The sequence below is a fragment of the Schistosoma haematobium genome, chromosome ZW (assembly GCF_000699445.3).
Source record: "Schistosoma haematobium chromosome ZW, whole genome shotgun sequence".
NCBI lineage: Eukaryota > Metazoa > Platyhelminthes > Trematoda > Strigeidida > Schistosomatidae > Schistosoma > Schistosoma haematobium.
In genome coordinates this window covers 7,106,043-7,126,728 of record NC_067195.1, presented here as the reverse complement: position 1 = coordinate 7,126,728, position 20,686 = coordinate 7,106,043, and the positions used below count along the sequence as shown (strand labels likewise).

At 32.7% G+C, this 20,686-nt stretch overlaps 2 protein-coding genes across 2 annotated transcripts in view; both read left to right on the top strand.

Moving 5' to 3' along the window:
• Positions 1 to 2,234: 2,234 nt before the first annotated feature.
• On the top strand, positions 2,235 to 20,450 carry MS3_00010287 (uncharacterized protein; the record flags this gene model as incomplete). The annotated part of the gene is made up of 8 exons (XM_051218647.1): positions 2,235 to 2,357; positions 7,194 to 7,316; positions 14,719 to 15,003; positions 17,751 to 18,062; positions 18,808 to 19,163; positions 19,599 to 19,968; positions 20,183 to 20,383; positions 20,445 to 20,450. 8 exons carry the CDS (start codon positions 2,235 to 2,237, stop codon positions 20,448 to 20,450), a joined length of 1,776 nt encoding a protein of 591 aa, XP_051070257.1.
• The window catches only part of MS3_00002673 (uncharacterized protein), a 252,496-nt gene continuing 251,712 nt past the window's right edge, over positions 19,903 to 20,686 (top strand). The window contains exons 1-2 of the mRNA XM_051210282.1: positions 19,903 to 19,968; positions 20,183 to 20,383. The gene's annotated coding sequence lies outside the window, so the exon portion shown is untranslated. The remainder of the gene's footprint in view (positions 19,969 to 20,182; positions 20,384 to 20,686) is intronic.

Below are 20,686 nucleotides of genomic sequence, written 5' to 3'. Positions count from 1 at the left end.
CGAATTATGTAATCTAGTATTATTATGTTTCTATTGCGTTATCTTGTTTAATCCCTGTTCACATTTCCTCAAGGAACTAGTAGTTTAACAAAACGTCTTCATATATATATGATTGTACAGCTTCATGATAAATTCGTTGAAAATAGATCCCTTCGTTGAACTTCGTCTTTTTCAAGTGTTAAATTTTAATATACTTTCACACATCGTGATTTCCAAATTTTATTATTTAATACCATTGGTAACATTAGTCCACTTGTTCTATAGATTTAATCTTGTCAAACTTTGTTCATTTGTCGATATGAAATTTTACGACATTAATTTCTAAGGTTCTACCATGTCAATTTATGAATAACCCATGGTTTCAACTTTATAACTTTAGTAACCTTTCATTGATAATGATGTAAAAATATGAGTAGCAATTTTGTTTCGATATATAATTATTAATATTTGAATCCATGAGAAAATTAAGGCTAGACCACCATGGAAAACCTGGAATCACTAAGCGGCCGTCCTGCAATAGTATGGGATTAATAAGCAGTGTGCACCGACAACACCAATCGTCTGGCGCACAAACGCTCAAATTATAGACCATTGAGCCGGCCGGCATCCAACGCTGTTAATGTCTAACTTCAACTAACCCACGAAATTCACCCATCATTCAACATTGTCCTCAGTGAGTTACTATCTCACAACTGACCTGGTTGAACTCCACTGGTCACGGCTTCTTTCTAGATCTCTAGGAAATACGTTTTGGATACACACTGCTTAGGAGTTCCATACTAAGACGAGAGGTCTGTCCAATGTTTCCAGGTTTTCCATGTTTATCTATGTTTAATTGACTCATGAATTCTACTATTAAATTACTAAAATCTCCACAGAACTTCCTTCTGATAATATAATTATTATATTTATCCCCTACTAGATATTAAATTTTATTCTGAAACTTGATTTCAATTAATTCTATCATATCTATCATGAAAAGATAAGCTTAATTCTTTATTCCTAATGTGGGAAAATGAACTAATTTCCTTATTATCTTTTTAAGAAAAAAATCACAAAATCCTTGCCAAATAGATCAATAAAATTTAATTGATTTTGTTTAACTTCTATTTTGGGAAATATTTCATAATATAATGATACACAAAAATGTATTCATGTGTACACCAACATAATACCGATGGTTATATGAATTTAGTAATTCATACATATATAAGGGTCCAAATGCAAATGTGTAATATAAGAATAAGCATCATTGTAAATGTACAGCTACAACATAATTGTGGGCGGATTTCTTTATTTAACCAATTATTTTGTTTTAACAATCTAAATAATATGCACATATTGATATATTTCAATAGTTTATAGAATATGTATTAAACAACAGAATGGGAATTAAGGTAATATTATATGAGTGTTATTTCAACCAATAAAATTCAAGTGTTTAGGAAATGATCGAAAGGTTTATAGAATTGATGTTTATGTAAATGGGTAAAAAATGGTGTATTGGAAACCAAAGTGTACATACTTACTTGTGTATATATGTATGTATATGTGTGTATATGTTTATGTGTACACTAAAGTCTGTACATATTTGACTGGTTACAAAAAAATTCACTTAAGGGTGGGATAGACAATAGGTACCGATCATTATAAAACATGATGATTGTTTATATTTAATTAGTAAACTCGGTAAAATTCTGTTGAATAGTACGTATTCTTACTTTTTAGAAAGAAATAATTAATTCAACATTTCTGTATGATATAAAATTTTCGAAGAATCCTATTCAACAAGATTTCTTTGAAGAGTATCAAAGAACAGTGGAAAACAAATAATAATAATACCAACCTTATATATATATTAATACAAATATACATATACATACGTGAACTAGTCTATTCTCCAATATTTACATTTATCCATCGATATAATTGATATTCATTTAGTGTATGTACTATTAGTTATTATAATAGCCGAGTGTTTTTACAAAGTACTCCCCTTTACTTTTTCTTTCCTTAAATATCTCTTCTATTATATGTATATGTAAGTGTATATGTATACGTTGGTATTTTATTTAAACTAAACGATAACATCATTTGAGCACATTATGTACAATAGAATACATCAAGTTTATTTTCGTTTGATTTAATCTATCTAGAAGCAGTATTTATAATAATTAAATTATAGTTGATTTGATTCCATTAATTCAATAAATATATTAACACAAAAAAAAATTATGTCAGATAAAACAAGTTCCTGTGATTCATCTGATTTCTCTGATGGTTATCCAACAACAACGACAATTAGTACAGTTGCATTACAAGCTGGTAATGCACGTATTGTACTTGCTGTATTACGTGTAAGTTTTCTATTGTTATTCATGTTGGTTGTAATTATATTAGTTTTTTAAAAAAAATTTTATTATTTATTTATTTAAACACATAAATATTGGTACAAAGATGCATCAAATAGATATGCGCCACATAAATCAGTCGATTTGTGTGAGGACTGGGATACTGTCCGATTGTCCAAACCGAGACATATGGTTTTCTTTTGAAGCCATACTCGGAGCCTTCGATCTAAAGATCTAATCCACAAGGCAGTGGAACAACGTCAGGAGATGCAGTCTCGTGGTAGCCAGTGACCAACGATTAGTTCGTACACCATTTGTTCCCTCAGGATATTGGAGCCCATGTGCACCATTGGTTTGGGATCAGAGTTTTTCAACTCCCCTAGGTGAACTCTTCGTATCCACCAACCCGGTTAAAGTGCTGAACATTCGTTTTTCGTGCTTTCAATTTCGCAAACAACACTCCCGCCATGACATACCATAGCTCAAATAATATTTCTTCTAATTACACAACTGTTTTGAAATTTTGACAAATTATGGGAATAAATCGATATATATAATTGTGTGATTAAAACCTAAAACTATCATTCTTTATATACTAAGATGTATACTGGCTAACAATGGAATCCAGGATGCAATACGCATAGTATGCCCATATGCCAATAAATAAGAGACTGCACTCTTAAGAGATTGCACTCTTAAATATCAATAAGTAGATTCAAACAAACAATACCAAGTGAATTTATCGCTAAGTATTACGTTAGTTTACGTATATTTTATAATGTTTGTGACAACTTTCGTCTTGACAATTACTGAATTCACAAATGACATTGGTTAAGAAATTTGTCTGATTATAAAGTGAATGGATTGTAACCCAGTTGTCTACGAATAATGATGTTCGTTGTATAATTTGAAGGTTGTAATTTTCATTGTAAGAGCAACTGTGTTGTGCATAGGACTGAGAAATATATGATAAGTATTCATATATTACAAGAAGAAGGAACAAAATATAATACTGTGGTGTGTGCTACCGATCTCGACAGATATAAGTAATATGTATCATCAATCGAAAGTGAAATGTTTGGAGGCAGAAGGTTAACAAAAACGAAGTAAAGAGGACGAGAACAGAGTGATTGGTGTGGAAAGGAAGAATCAGTCAAGTCTGAGACAATTGATTAACGTTTTTCAAATGAATTATTCACTGTATGCTTCTCAGATTTCACTAAGAGGTTGTAGAGGGGTAGATGTGTACCTGACTTTTTAAGTCATTACTTTGAACTTAAATCTGTGAAAATGGTTGAAAACTCATTGCAGAGTATATTTATTGATTAGTCGTATGATTTATATTTTTACTAGAATTTTGATATACAATGGTGAACAATGGTGAGACTATAATTTATGAACGACTTTTGAGCGAGGTCAAAGTAGCATTGAGAATGTCCATCTACTTACTAGGGCTAAATGAGAGTTATAAACCTGTGTAAAGAGTAAGTATTATGATTTCCAATTGATGGTTATGGTTAGGAATTAGATTTAGGGTTTTCATCATGAATCGATCTCATCTAAAATGTCAAAATGCTCTATAACCTATTGGAGTGAATTTCGCTCCAAAATCCAAGACCTGTTATCGTAAATCTGATTGGTTCTTCCATAAACTATAATTTCACCTAAACAATTATTCATGAACACTGAGAAAGTCGATAAATGTTTAATCAGTTTGGCATTCAAACTATTAAGAGGGTTTTTGATACCTTTTTATCATAGTTACATTTTAATCAGAGAAGGTTTTTGTGGAGACTTTAGTAATTTACTAGTAGAATTCATGAGTCAATTAAACATAGACAAACATGGAAAACCTGGAAACATTGGATGGCCGTCTCGTCTTAGTATGGAACTCCTAAGCAGTGTGTATCCAAAACGTATTTCCTAGAGATCTAGAGAGAAGCCGTGACCAGTGGAGTTCAATCGGGTCAGTTGTGAGATAGTAACTCACTGAGGACACTGTTGGATGGTGGGTGAATTTCATGGGTTAGTTGAAGTTAGACATTAACAGCGTTGGATGCCGGCCGGCTCAGTGGTCTATAATTTGAGCGTTTGTGCGCCAGACGATTGGTGTCGTCGGTGCACACTGCTTATTAGTCCCATATTATGGCAGGACGGCCGCTTAGTGATTCCAGGTTTTCTATGGTGGTCTAGCTTTAATTGACTGATGAATTCAACCTTTAAAATACTTACATTTATTTGCAATATCTCAGTGCTTAGATAAAGAGAATTTTAAAAAACTCTTTGAAGACAGTTGTCAGGATGCAATGAATTAAAACTCAATAATATGTACAAGTCAATACTGATAATATCATGTTTGTTTGGTTTCATTTTTAGTGAAATTTGAAAGTTATATTGTCGTGAATCCCAGTTATGCCTTCGGAACTGTTTGTTTAAAGTCACGAACTATAACGGTTAAACGACATCAGGTGTTCATTTAAATCAGTTTTCCCTAATTTATTGAACCGTATCAAGATGAGGTAGTTCAGTTTGTCGTTCAAGTGAATTCCGATTTCATTTCAATCACTTGACAACATATGAGATATCCAAAACTTGATCTCAATTATAGAGTAAAACATTATGATTGTTAATCCTAACACTATGATGATTTTAGTTTAGAACGAAAAATCTTCTTACTCAAACTAGTAGTCCAGGATTAGTTATCTCAAATGATTCAGTATCTGCCATTGTAGTAGTCAAAAGTAAGTTTGAAAGCACACACAGAGAAGAGTACATGTTCACATTTCCGAACAAGTTACAAGGAATCTCAGACTGAGAAATACAATAGCTCTAAATAATTCAATTACTTTGTATTTAATAGATACCATGCATATCATTTACATTCCTTAAAACTCAGATATGTCTATTAAATACAGTATAAACGAAACATTTTTCAACATACTAATCTAAACAATTTATAATCTACAGGTTACATGATATCATAGTCTGTGTTTAACTCACTGGTTGAAACTGAATGTTGGAGCCCAATGATACTGCTCGAAATACTAAGAAAGGATTAGTTTCTTCAAAATTACAGACAAATCTTCCTGATGTGTAAAAGATAATGGAAATACGTCTTATTCTCACCTAATTGGTTGCAAATACATATATTTTTATTTATTTATTATTATTATTAGCCTTATTCAGTATTATATTCTTGGTACAATATAGAATTTTCAGCACAAAGTATTTCAACAAGTTTCCCATTTCTTATTTCTTGATGGATCCTGACGATAAATATTGAGTGATCGCCAATTAGATGTTAACAGTTCAGGAATTGACATCTGAATAATGTACATTCTTTTCGAGGTATATTGCCAGCAACCATAATGTCTCTGATTGAGTTCTTTTGTAACTTGTACAGCGAAATGTCGTAAACGTTTCACAAACGCACCTGAATAGGTTATGAGACAAATAGGCATAATGATGTGTTAGAGCAAACAAAAAAGACAGATATCTAGATGGCAGGAACAAGTCGGTCAGATATTCAAGCAGGCCGTCCAACATTGTTAGCTTTATTAATGTTGTAAGTAATTAACAAAAGGTTGGTGAAGATATAGTTCAAGGTTTATGTAAGATTTTCAATAGTTTCTTGTCAACTGACCCCAAATGATATGTTTTGTAGCATAGATAACAACAAAATGCAGATGGAATCTTATGTAAACATAATGTAATCGTTACCAAAACACTTAAAGGATAGTGTTGGTGACCGATACTGAAGCCATTTTTTGACACTTTTTAATGAAATACTCATTCAGTCATAGGCTATCACTATCCTTTGTTACTTTTTAAAATAAACTTAATATAATTAAGTCCATTAATTTTTTATAGTATTGTTCATTTCTTTAAACTCCTATAAGCAAGAAAATATAACCTATTATCACGAATGTTTTTGTACAGTGTACGGTCGAAATTTATTATGTCAACAACCTGAAATGTCATCCTCTAATGAATGGTACTTATTTTACATACATTACTTTCTAAAAGTAGAAGAATCCATTGATAATAATCCTGGTTATCTATTGGTCATCATATATCCACCTCAATATTTAAGGAACTGAACATAAAATTAGATCACGTTGTTTATACTAATATCATCAGTATGGGTATTTGCAGAGATTGTAGTAGTTTTATATAGTTGAAATCATGAGTCATTCTAAGCCAGATCACCATTGAAATTCTAGAAGCACTGGACTTAAATCGACTTGAAATTTCAACCTTGAAAATACTATAATCACCATAAATCTCCTTGCTGATTACAATCATGTCCTCACTAGTGACTACCTTAAAGGGTAACTCCTGAAGTTCTAATGAGAAGCCGTGATCAGTAGAGTTCAATACATATCGGATATGAGACAGATATCTACCTCAAGCAGTGGATGAACGGTTGCTCACCATCATAGATTGATTAAAGTTAGAAGTGAACTCCTTTTGGAACCGGATCCATGATGTAGAGGCTGAGGGTTTGTGTGCGAAGTAGAAGGCATTGAGTTCAAGTACCACCCGCATGAGCGTGAATGAGCACCGCTGAGGAGTCCTGTGATAGGATAAAATGGCCGTCTAGCGCCCCCAGGTTTTAAATAGTAGTCTAGCTTCTTAAATATTACACTTTGCAAAGCAGATCAGTGAGAATAACATCAGTTTATTACGATTTTTCCCTGGTTTTTTTTTACTAAGAATGATGGTACACTATTCTGTAAGATTCAAGTCAGGATATTTATGTACTGTGAAAAAAATGATTCAATGAAACATCATTACTAAATTTATGACTAAATTATTTCATTTTCTTTGTCTTTGTTAAAGTGTGGAAGTTGGATACGTGTTCGAATTCAACGTATGGAGCCAGATCTTTATGATATTGGTGCAAATGCTGATGAAGCTCGTTCATTACACGAAATACATCAACATTTATGTACTAAATTAGCGGTAAGTTATTTTTAGAAATAAAGAATGAAGTTCTGTTTTTTTGATCTTATTGTCATTGGAATAGACATATATATACATTCTCAACCCAGATAAGATATTGGTGTGGAAGAGTAGACAGTTTCTTATAAAACTGACAGTTGATTTCTAATATAATAAATGGCGATAATTGACTTGTTGTCATTAATTCATTTTTGTATTGGTTGTTTGATTTTTCCAATTAACGTTTAGGACTGCAAATGATCATTATGTTATTGGCATATATGCATCCTGTTCCTTTTGCTTCGATATTGTCTTAAGTCACATCCGCTTATAATGCAAAAACTAATGGCTATCTACATTCAGTAGCTTAGGGGATTATGTGATGGTGTTTGAAGCAAACGATACTGGACTCGAGTCCCAAATTAATCATCAACACATCTGAGATGCAAGTACATTTAACTGACGAGTCATGAATAGGACGAAACATGCATTCTGGATTCCATTGTTAGCCATCACCCATATCTGCTTAAAATGATTTGTTTTTAGTTGTGATTTAAAGTCCTTGAAATATCTTAAACATTTGGCTGCGGTCAAGCAACTCATGAAAATGATCATTAATAGTGATATTATATATATATATATATATATATATATATATATATATATATATTGACGTACAACTTATAGGAGTCAGACTTGAAAGAAAAGGATGCATCAAACTAACTAGAGAAGAAAACATAAGTGTTACAATGGTACTTATTTCATAAATGCTCTAGTTTGATTACTGTTGCCCTTAACTATTATTACCCATAACTTTATTCAATATTATATGTTAAGTACAATATGGAATTCTCAGCACAAAGTACATGAAATATGTAAATAAACTATCTGAAATGAACTGGAACTCTTCTCTAATAGGATAAGTACAAGTTTTTAACTAGGCCAGTTCTTACAACCTATTCTCCACAATGTATATTCATTAGATAAGATATTGTAGAGCTTTTATACCTTTGCATATATTCATAAATTCTAATGTATTGTCATTTCATTCTACCAGAAGATAAACCAGGAGAAAAATCTGAATGAATGATTAATATCTAATAAAACAACACTTATCAGAAGTCTGTAAGATTTTAAATGTCTAAACCACAACCATATTCATAATGACCTCAAAAGATAAACTACACATATACACTGTTAACTGCCTTTAACTCTTTTCGCATCATAGCAAAATCTTCACTTGATATTGTTTTACTTGAATCTTCCCATTGATGTTTTATGACTGTAATTGATCAGTCTCTTATTGGCATATGTGCATACTGTGCGTATGCCTCGATACTGCCTTAATTTACAAGCATTATAAGCAAAGATGGATAGTGGCTAGCAGTGGAATCCAGTTTAATTCGCGTTTCATCCTGTTTGGGACTCGTCATCTTTGCTTATAATGCTTGTAAATTAAGGCAATATCGAGGCATACGCACAGTATGCACATATGCCAATAAGAGACTGATCAATTTCAGTCCTAAAACATCAATGGGAAGATTCAAGTAAAACAATATCAAGTGAATTAAACTTCAACCCATTGCACAAGCAAGTGGCTATCAGGACTCAGTAGCTAAGTGGATAACGCGATGGTGTTTGGAGCGAAGGGTACTGAGTTCGAGTCCCAGGGTGAACATCAACTCTGAGATGCAGATACATCCGGCTGTCGAGTCCCAAACAGCACGAAACGTGCGTCCTGGATTCCACTGCTAGCCACTACCCATCTTTGCTTATAGCAAAATCTTTTTTCAAATTCCCGAGAAAGAATAATAAGGAACAGTAGGGAATAATAGATCAAATTAAAACACAATTGTATGAACGAAGAATATTCTTTTCAATAATTTCTCATCAGGTTCTACAATTATCTCATGACCAAATTAATAATCCATAAGATTGGCCAGATTTAAAGCAGAGAGTACATCATTTGGTTATTGTAATATATGAATTGAGAATTGTTGTATGTTATATAAAATCAATTCAGATCGTTAATGTTGGGGCTGTTTAATAAAAAGTGTTAACTTGAATCAGTTTATAAGCGAAGTGAAATTGTGCGATAAATGAACAGAATAAATATGGTCAACATGGGGTAAGAGAGAGAGAGGATATTGTGATTACAAATCGGAAATTACGTAATGTGTAGAATACTATGAATTAGGTCAGATATAGTAGATTTAGGGGTAGATATTGAGCAAATTCCTCAAAAAGGTTAAGAAGTGTAGTCATAATAATAATAACAATGATAAAGGTGATAAGCACAGTGGTAAAGATCATAGTAATAGTAATAAGATAAGTTTGGGACATAAAATGAACATTAATCAGATTACGTCACCATATTATAAAATTAATTATTGACTAGTTGGCCCCAAAGTTGGCCAGGGTAAAAGGAGTGGCTGAACATACTTCTTTTGGATACAAAGCCATGGCTTTTTGATCCGAATAGCAATTGCTTCAGCCGTCTGTAGGATTCGCAGTCTGACGGAATTAGGTCGACTGCTGTTAATACGATAGATTATTGCAATATACAAAAATTCATGAATGATTAAAGTAAATGTAGAATAATACCACAAGCATATAGTCTCCTTATATAATAAGTCAAACGGGAAACTTTCTTTGATATCAATAAAACATGAAAAGGCTAAGAGAGGTCGGTAGATCGATTATTGTTATTATTATTTAAACACATAAACATAGGTACAAGAAGACACCAATAAGATATGCGCCACACGAATCATTCGATTTATGTGAGGGCTGGGATACTGCCCGGGTTCCCAAACAGAAGAGAGATCGATGGAAAAACGTATACAAAAATAAATGACCTTAGACATACTATTTTTTTAATTATAGCATTTCTAATAGTATAAATTTTACAGGATTCTGATAGGATATTCTAATGCACTTGATGTCTCAAGCTAAAATTAAGAGTTTGATACTTAGAAGGATTAAATATAAGGCCATTAATAATAGACTATCGTTTAATGAATCTAGATCTCAGTTACAAATTGATATCTATTTTGGTGAATAACTCAATTGAGACATCCAGTTTTATTATGATTATTTATAAATTTACTCATTTAAGTAATGTATCCAATGATCTTAGGATATAGATAAATAGGTGACTTCAGAATTAAATCAAAAATACTCATCATTTGCGAATGGAATTACAATACAGATAAGATAAATGAGAATCATTTTGTTATAACTTGTGCCCCATGTCCTTATTAATGTATAACTTAATGATACCGTCAATTAGAGAACATTGAATTTTCGAATGGACTAATGACGTATAAAACCCGTACGATCAGTCTAGAGTTTTTACCGGTCCTGTTTACCGCCTAGCACTGCCTGTTGAGTTTAGAACACTAATCTCAGCCTCCGTGATACTAGGTTTATATATCAACCAAATAGACTACATCGTACTATAAAATAGGAAACAACATTTGTACAAGATTTAGCCAAATGTGGCTGTGAATGTGGAAGATAGTAATTGATAGACTGGAAATAACTCAAGTATGGTAAATCGTATAACAATAGCTTATGCGTCAAAATAAAGCTTATGATAAGAGGAATATAAATATGCATAGTTTAGTTATTTAACAATTATATGATAAAGATATACGTCTAGTATTAGTCCAGAAATAGATTCCGACAGTTACCACTCATTATTCTCATCAGGATATAACAGATTTCCATAACATTTATTTTGTTGAGTATCCAATTATGCTACGAGAAAATATATATATACATCCATTTCCAACATAGATAGCCTTGTACAATAGTTTTAAGAGCTATAACTAGAATTAATAACCAGAAACAAACTGTTATTGAAATCCTCATTATATAGAGGATCAGTGTTTTGTTGAAGAACAATTACATTTTATATTTCATTATTACTAAGTAAAAAATAACCAGTCATTGGTGAACTAATCTCCATGGACACATTTTTAAATTTCATAGCTAAACCATCTGATAACAAAAATAAATACACTTTAATAATTTGAGTAGATGATCATGATATATTATGGATTAATCGACATGCGGAAATACTAATAATGACCATCTCGTATCAACCAATAAATCTAAAGAGGGAATATTTTTACACAATTGTTACAAATCAGTTTTAAAAAACTATTTACTACTTTATATACAGGGGGGTTTATGAATATTATAGTAATTTCAATAGTTAAGTCAATTGAAGCTAGACCACCGCCCAGTACTTCCAGGTTTTCCATGGTGGTTTAGCTTCAGTTGACTCATGATCTTAACTATTAAAATTAATCTATATAGCTTAAAAACCTTTCATTCACTTGATCTACTATCTAAAAACAATCAAATCAAAACGTAGAGTAATAAAAGTTCTTTACAAAGCCTAACAGATTACTCACTTACTTATGCCTGTTACCCTCAATGGAGCATTGGCCGCCGACCAACATTCTCCAACTCACTCTGTCCTGGACCTTCCTTTTTATTTCTATCCAATCGTTGCTCATTTTTCTCATACCTATCTCCACCTGAAGCCCCTTTGTGGCCACTGTTGGTCCCAAGCCCAGATAAAGAGGGAGGGTTGGGCATGAGGTTAGCGACCTCATTTCATAGAAAACTAACTCGTTAAAAAACGTTAACCAGAAAAAATAATTCAAAAGCTAAACAGATAACTCACTATAAAATAGAAGCTTAATAGTTTGGACGTTAATCATCAATTTTTTTAGATCAAATTTGTTGATAATGTCAAATAAAGTCATCATTAAATTAGTTATCGATTATTGCTATAAAATCTAATCTGATCTATCATAATGGAATTAATAAGACATTCATGATATCAATCTAAACTTAACGATCTCCATAACCCCATACTGATTAATAAAACAATTTTACTTATGTATAATAATAGAATCTATGCTGAGACTATAGTTTATGGATGACATTCGAGCGACATTAGATTGACTTTGAGAGTGTCCAAATAATAACTAGAACCAAATGAGGGTTATAAACCTGTATGAGGAATTATAATTATAATTCTACAGTTGATGGTTATAGTTATGAATTAGGTTTAGTGTTTTCGTCACGAACTGATATCAGTTATAATACCATGAATCTATATAGCCAAATAGATGAGTGAATTTTGTGCCAAAATCCGAGACCTATTATCTTATACCTGATTGGTTCACCCATAAATTATAATCTCGTCTAATCTATCAATATCTACACTATACATTTGATACCCTATCTTATTTAATTAACATTTTGAATGTTTCTTTATAATAATCAAATAAAACAACACATGAAATGAATTACTAGAATGACTTATGATTCATTCTATAATAAATAACAACATAGTTTAAATTTCAAATAAATTTTGTTCTTAATGTTAGTAGTTATAATAGTAGTATTTATAGTAATTTAGTTTCTTTTTTGTACCAGTTAACCATTCATTCAATTTTGTTCATGTATACATTCATTCATGTATACAACAGGTATAGTTAAGACAATAATGAAAATGGTATATATTCTGTCAATTATAACTAAGAAAATATGAAAAAAAAATAAAGAAAACGACAACAACAACAACAACAACAACTGTTTTCTTCCAAAATTCTGTTTATTGGAAGAAAAAAACCCAACTGAAACGATGTATTGATCAAGATAAGCCGATTAAGAATGTTCCAAGGAAAATAATCGATATTTTTTCTTGTAATAGATAGATGGTGACTAGTTGTGGAATGCAGTTTGATGCGCGTTTCCTCCTATTTGGTACTCGTCAACTGGATGTACCTGCATCTTAGTGTTGATGTTCACTCTAGGACACGAACCTAGTACAGTTCGCTTCAAACTCTATCGCGCTATCCACTTAGCTACTGAGTTTTGATAGCTACTCGCTTGTGCAATGGGGTGACGTTTGACTCTACTTGGTATTGTTTATTTGAATCATCCCGTCTGCAATTGATCAGCCTGTTATTGGCATATGTGTATACTGAGCAAATTGCCTCGATATTGCCTTAATTCACAAGCTTTTTAAGCAAAGATGGATAGTGGATAGTAGTGGAATTCAGAAAGTGCGTTTTGATCTATTTGGGACTCATCCACAAATTCCTATTCTGAAAAAAATATTGAACACAGGTTTTGTCACAAGTACAATATATATTTCTAGTTTCATATCTGTAACTTCAGCCAATTCCCCGATACTGAGCAATATTTATGAAGTGTCTTACATTAGAAACAAATAGTCTTTATTGGTACGTTATCAGTAGTATCTTCTATAGAAAAAAATGAAATAATCACTCAACGTGATCTGGTTTTCCATTAAAGCTTAAAACCAGAAAAACTAGAAATTGTTTACAAAGTTTACATTTAATATTAAACTAAATATTCTTACTTGACTAAAAATTTTGGATAGGAATTTAGAGATAAGATTATATTCATTTAAAGTTGTTGTGCTTCATTAAATGTATTCGGCACAGTATTGACCTGTACAGAATTATTTATTTAACTAATAAAATTATGGACATTATTGGTTGAAGTTAGATATTAACACCGTTGGATGCCGGTCGGCTCTGTAGTGTAGAGGTTAAGCGTTCGCGCACGAGAGTGATAGATCCTGCGTTTGAATCTCGCGTAGCGGGACCGTGGATGCGCACTGCTGAGGAGTCCCACAATAGGACAAAACGTCTGTCCAGTGCTTTCAGGTTTTCCATGGTGGTCTACCTTCAATGGACTCATGAATTCAACTATAAAACATGAATAATAGTTTTATGAACGGTAATAATTAAGTTATTGTTGTTATGCTACTGAACAAACTTTACCGGAAATTAGAGTATATTAATGAGCATCGTTTATTTCAGTGATTGATAAAGCTTTACCAAAACTCAAGTTATCTTTTCAATAAAAATCTTTATATCTTTGATCATAATCAATATCTCTATCATGAGCAAATAAACTATTTATTATCTAGTTTATAATTGACAGCTAATAACGCTTGACTTTCAGTTTGTATAGGCTAGTTGACTGAATGTCATATAAACAAATCCACATACTCCAGAAGGCCTCTGAACTACAATTGACTGACCATTTGGTAGCGTCTGATGTCATGTTTGTTTAGTCCTTTGTAATACTAGTTGAATTCCCTCGATTAAGTTTCAATGTGACCACTAGTCTATGTGACTCGACATTGTATGTATCATGTCGTAATGTTAGGAGGTTGAAGGTAGTCAGTACGTTTATTACAAGTGCCAAATAGCATGAAATCTGGGTTAGAGCTTCTTGAAGACCATCATGAATCACCCAACATGTCGCTAAGCTAACAAAACAGGTAAATTAACGATGTTAGTATTTATTCTATTTCTTCATTTCATAATTTCTATATGAGTATTGTATTGTTCTTTTACAGTCGAAACAAGAACAAATATCAGAACTTTTATCAAAAGCTGATGATTTGGTTACACAACAAACTTCAGATAACCAAAGTCAAGTGTATGCAGCAATGGCTGAATCATTAAACCGTGCTTGGCGTGATTTACTCGGTATATTAACTCAACGTGGAAGATTATTAGATTTAGCCATGGAATGCTTTAATTCAGCTGACAATGTAATTCAACAAGCTGAAAGAGTTGAACATTTATGCATTACTGGTAGTTGGGGTCATGATATCAGTTCAGTTCGTCGTTTAATTGAAGTAAGTTCATGTATTATCATTATCCTTCTTTGATTCGTAGTAGTATTGTTGTATACGACAACATCGGTGGGAACAACCACACGTATTTTAATACAGTATTATAGAATATCTTGGTAAAATCCGAGAACAATACAGTAAATACTGCATTTGCAAAATATCCATCAATTGTCTCGGACTTTGTTATTCCTCCATTTCCATATACGTATATATGGCAAGACTATAATATATGGACGAACCAATCAGATATAGGATAGCAGGTCTTGGATTTGGGCGCGAAATACACTCACTCATTTGGCTGAATATAATTTCAGCATTATAGCTGATATCAATTCATGATGAAAGCATTAAATTTAATTCCTAAGCCTAACATTCAATTATAAATCGTAATCCTAGTTCGTCGAACTAATATATAATCCTGGTAAGTAGGTGGAAAAGCGAGAGTTCGAAGAACACACTGTGTCATGAATTCGAAGCAGACATGAAAAGGATGAATAGCAACTGGGAAAGATTGGCCAGAACAGAGTTGGATGGAGAATGCTGGTGGCCGGCCTATGCTCGTCCACGAGGAGTTACAGGTGGTAGACATTCCAAGGTCGTTTTTGCGTTGCTCAAAGGTCATCCATAAATTAAAGTCATACTGTAATAACAATAATAACTATGGTGTCAATGAATAACAACCCATAGTTTACTACTTATTTCAAGAATATAAACAAATTATGGTTATTCTTCTCGTGTTTGTTTTTTGTTAACAACTAAAAGGAAGAATCTGTAAACAAATTTACCTTACAAAAAGAAAACAAAATAACTAGAATTGTGTACACTGTTACTGTGTATGCGTTAACAACAATACTATTCAATTACCTTTTTGGATTGTAAATATAAAAAAATGTTATTTTACAAATAGAACATGATGTTACCGTGATGATTCACAATTTTCTTTATTTTTTTTTCATTTTTTTTCCTTTGAAACACCAATGTTGACATATTTTTTGGTTCTTCATTAATGATTCATCTGTTCTTTTTTCTTGCTTGAAAAGTGATGTTGGTTTAAAGAGGTCGTTTTTGAAATAAACTTTAATTCCTAAATCTGAATATGGAAATTTCTCTTTATTTCCTAACTTTGGTTAATCTGGAAAATAAACTGGTAAAGATTTATTTTGTAGAGATCTAAAAGAAAAAGATTATGAAATATATCTATGATCACTATCACTACATAAAGATACACTTACTTACTTATTTACGCCTGTTACTCCCAATGGAGCATAGGCAGCCGATCAACATTCTCCAACCCACTCTGTTCTGGGCCTTCCTTTATAGATCGATCCAATTTTTGTTCATTCTTCTAGTGTCTATCTCCCTTACTCGGCGTAATGTGTCTTTTGATCTTCCTGTTCTCTTTTGATCTTGAGGAGTATAAGTGAGGGCTTGCCTTGTTCCTCAATGTCTTTTCTATCCACTTCCAGCGTTTCTTTCTGATTTCTGCCTACGCTGGAATCTCCCATAGTAGGTTGTTGCTGATAGTGTCTGGCCAACGGATCCGAAGTATTTTACGTGCACAACTGTTATTAAACAGTTCAGGATGATGGATTTCATAGTTCTCCAAGTTTCTGCCCCCATCTGTGTTGAAAATGCTGACTTTGGTGTTGGTTGACAGTTGTTTTGAGTTAAGAGTGTTCTAATTACAAGCACTTTCAGGATGTATCTTTTCATTTTTACAGTAACTTGGATGATTCTCCCGGTATCCCAGATTGTAAAAACACTAAATATACCTAAATTAATTGTTGTTCTGGTTGTCAGAAGAGGCATCAGCCTCGTGTCCTCCGAAGGAACTCGGCTTTCACCATGAGACGTCATAACTCTTCTAAATAAAGACCTTCTAACTGTCAGGGCAGAGTTTGAATGGTTTGAATTATTTTTGTCTAGTTTGCGTTTTTTAGCGAGTTAGTTTTCTACAGGATTGGGTCGCTAACCCTATGGTCAACCCTCCTCTTTTATCTGGGCGTGAGACCAGCAGTAGTCCTAGATGGGCTTCAGGCGAAATCATAAAGCTCCACTGAACAACAAAAATACCATCTTAAATCACACTTACGTTAAAAGGACGTCTTCTGCGATGGGCAAACAGACCTAAAAACACCAAGATTCAAATTTCTAAAAATCTAAAAACCACAAGCAAGTTAATGGTTTTACTTGAGGACTAAAACATTACAAACAGATTTAGATGATTGTTTCATATTAATCTGATAAAGTATGATCCTTTACTCTCATGACTGACGGGATATAAAACAGGACCTGCAGTTTTTTTTATTATTTAAGGTAATTTCATTCCATAATGAAAATTATCTTTAAATTGAGCAAAAGAGTACAGATAGAAAAATCTATATGTGGTGTGTGCTACTGATATCAACAGATATATGTAGTATGTATCATCAATCGAAAGTGAAGTACCTGATGGTAGAAAGTTAAGAAGATCGAAGAAAAGAAAACGAGAACGGAGAATGATTGGCGTGGAGACGAAAGAGTAATAAAGCCTGAGACGATTGATAGACAGTTTGCAAATGAAGTATTTACGGTATGGTTCTCAGATTTTACTAAGAAGTTCTGAAATTTCGTATTCAGTTACATTCGATTTTCCCCACTTGTGTTCTCGTTCACTACACATACACATATCCGTTGTATATGACAATATAATAGGATATCTTTTGTTATTTAAATCTGTTATTAAATTTTCAATTTATCACTGATAATAGGAACATGAAAATCTAAAACGTACTGGTTTACTAGAACCATCTCATAATCTCCTGAATTCAGCTAATAATTTATTAGAACTACTTGGTCGTATGTCAAGCCAAACTGGCAGTTCAACTTCTACATCAAACACTGGTCCTAGACATGCAAGTGTTGTAGCACGTGAACACGTAGCTGCAATTACTTCAAAAGCTGGAATGACTAGAAGACATGCAGAAGATATTTGGAATCGTCGTGATCATCTACTTCAATTAAGATTAACTGTTGTTTCTATGGAAGCAGAATTAGAACGTATTGTTGATTGGTTTGTAAAGGTAAATATTTTAAATTAATTCTCTAAGATCTAATATACTTTTAAAAGTATATACTTTCACTAGGTATTCACTACTTATTTTAACAATGATGACTATAAGAATGGATTGTATAACCGGTATTATTGTTTTATCAGTGTAGGGTTGTGGGGATTACGAAGTTTTTGATTGAGATCATGAACCAACTGATGTTAGACCACTATTGAAAACCTGGAAGCACTGGACGGTCGTTTCGTCCGATTGTGGGACTCTTCATCACTGCGCATCCACGATCCTGCGCGATGGCTTCCAACCCAAGGCCTTCAGTCTCGAGTGCGAACGCTTAAAACCTAGACCACTGAGTCGTCATCCAACCGTGTTAATGTCTAACCTCAACCAATCCACGAAATTTCGTGAACATCTTCCATTTTACTGAGGTAGATACCCGTCTCTACCCAACATGGATTAGCTCCACTGGTCACGGCTTCTCACTAGAACTCCGAGAATTGTTTTAAATAATCACTTTCAGCAACAATGTTTTTTACATGATTACTTATCTGATGAGTATGTTCTTATTGAATAAAACGGTGGCTATAAATGAGAGCATTTATCATTTCACACATGAGTTAATTCGGCTATCGTAATAATAAGATATTAGTCAGCAATTACACAGAGTATAGTTACTTATAACAATATACAAATGGTAATTAATAACAAATAGATCATTTACAATACAAGTAATCAGTTTTTATTATCTTTTCTATTCTAGACTGGTGAACCACGTTTCTCAGACTTACAAGTTGGAACAAGTTTATCTGAATGTCAAACTAATTTAGATAGACTGATGACATTAGCAGACGAAGTACGTGATTTACAAAGTGCTCATTCACATTTAACTCAAAATCTTCATCAAGCAACAACTACCGATTCTTGGCGTAGAAAACGTGAAAAAAGTGTATCTGAAATATTACGTGCACAAGAACAAGAATTAGGAATTCATTCTACATCATTAAGTATGGATGTAGATAATGAAAATGAATTGAAAAGTATTCATGATTCCGATACATGGCGTGTTACACATGGTGCATATTCTGAATTAATTACACGATTAAGAACTACTGAATCGTATATTTGGGAATTTTAGATCGAATTGAAAATCGAAGACGTCAATTGCATACTAGTGTGATTTATTATAGTGAAGTCAATGTGGTGAGTTTGAAATGATTAGCTTATTATTATTATTAATATTTCAGTAGTTGAGATCATGAGTCAGTTGAAGCTAGACCACCATGGAAAACCTGGAAGCACTGGAACTTATTATTATTATTATTATTAAATCAGTTAATTTTATGGACGTTTATAGAGGATAATTTACAAACATTTTCACTTTAACTAAAGTTTATCGCTGGAACTTACAGTATTGAATGAAAGCTCCTGTCAAGTAATAAATTAGAACTTAAAAGAGAAATAATGCATGTTTAACTTTTTAAATCCCACAACATTTTATAAGTTGCCCATCTAAGATTGTCTCTTCTCAATTTTTTCCCTTCAGTTACTTAGCCAAATCTATCAGCTTGAATCCGATATGAAAAGGACACGAGATCTTCAGCAAACTGGATTAGAGGAAATTTATTATAATAAATTAACTGATCTAGAAGTACGAGTACCTGGATTAAAACAAACAATGAATGAGTTAAGAACAAGTTATAATGAAAAAATTAGGCCATCTAATTTAAGATCACAACTTGGTGTGACAACCCAATCTTACATTGATGAATTGGATCTCACTACAATAGCATCAGCTTCAGTTACCGGAAAAATGCGTGAAGTTGAAGAAGGTATTACTAGATGCCGAGATCTGCTGAACCAACATAAAGAATTAACTATTAAAGTACAGAAACGTGAAGAAACAGAATTTCGGTTGAATGAAGTAGGTTATGATACGTATTTCTTTTTAGCTAGTTACTTTTTTATTGTTACGACGACATTAACAATTGTCTTTACATTAAGATGGAATTCTACCGAGCCCATATTAATGTAATGATTGTTTAACTACTTATAAGTAGTATAAAAATACAATGCATTAGTTCGACATCACAATACCAACGTATGACTCAAATTTTTTCTGTTCATTTTTGTTTTAGCTGAGCATGTGGTTAAGTCAAAGGATTCACCGTTCGCTCGTGGAATATGGAAAGTATGGCACAACAGTCGAACAAGTAGCAGATTTTGAAGATGTACATCGGCGTCTTCAACGTGAGCTGCAATCTAGAGAACCTAAGTTAGAAGAATTAAGAATTGCGATTAGTCGACTATCCCCACCTGCTGGTAGATCGAGCTCACAGGTAATCTCCAGTTCATTATCACTGGGACACTTTTCAATTGATTGTGTCGTTATTTGTTCAGAAGTGATTACGAAGTGATCGTACATTCTAGTTACTTAAATAAAGCCTATCTAACAAAATACCATATTCAGTTAACAGATTGAGACGTAATGCGTGTGAAATAACCCTATCAGCATAACTGAAAAGAAAATTGAATTATCTGACATTGTGTTCAGCTATCGTGAAATCCTATGAGAATTCTGATTCGTCCCTTGTACCTAACACCGAAGGGATATAGTGTCACAAAAATATTTGTAATGCTTA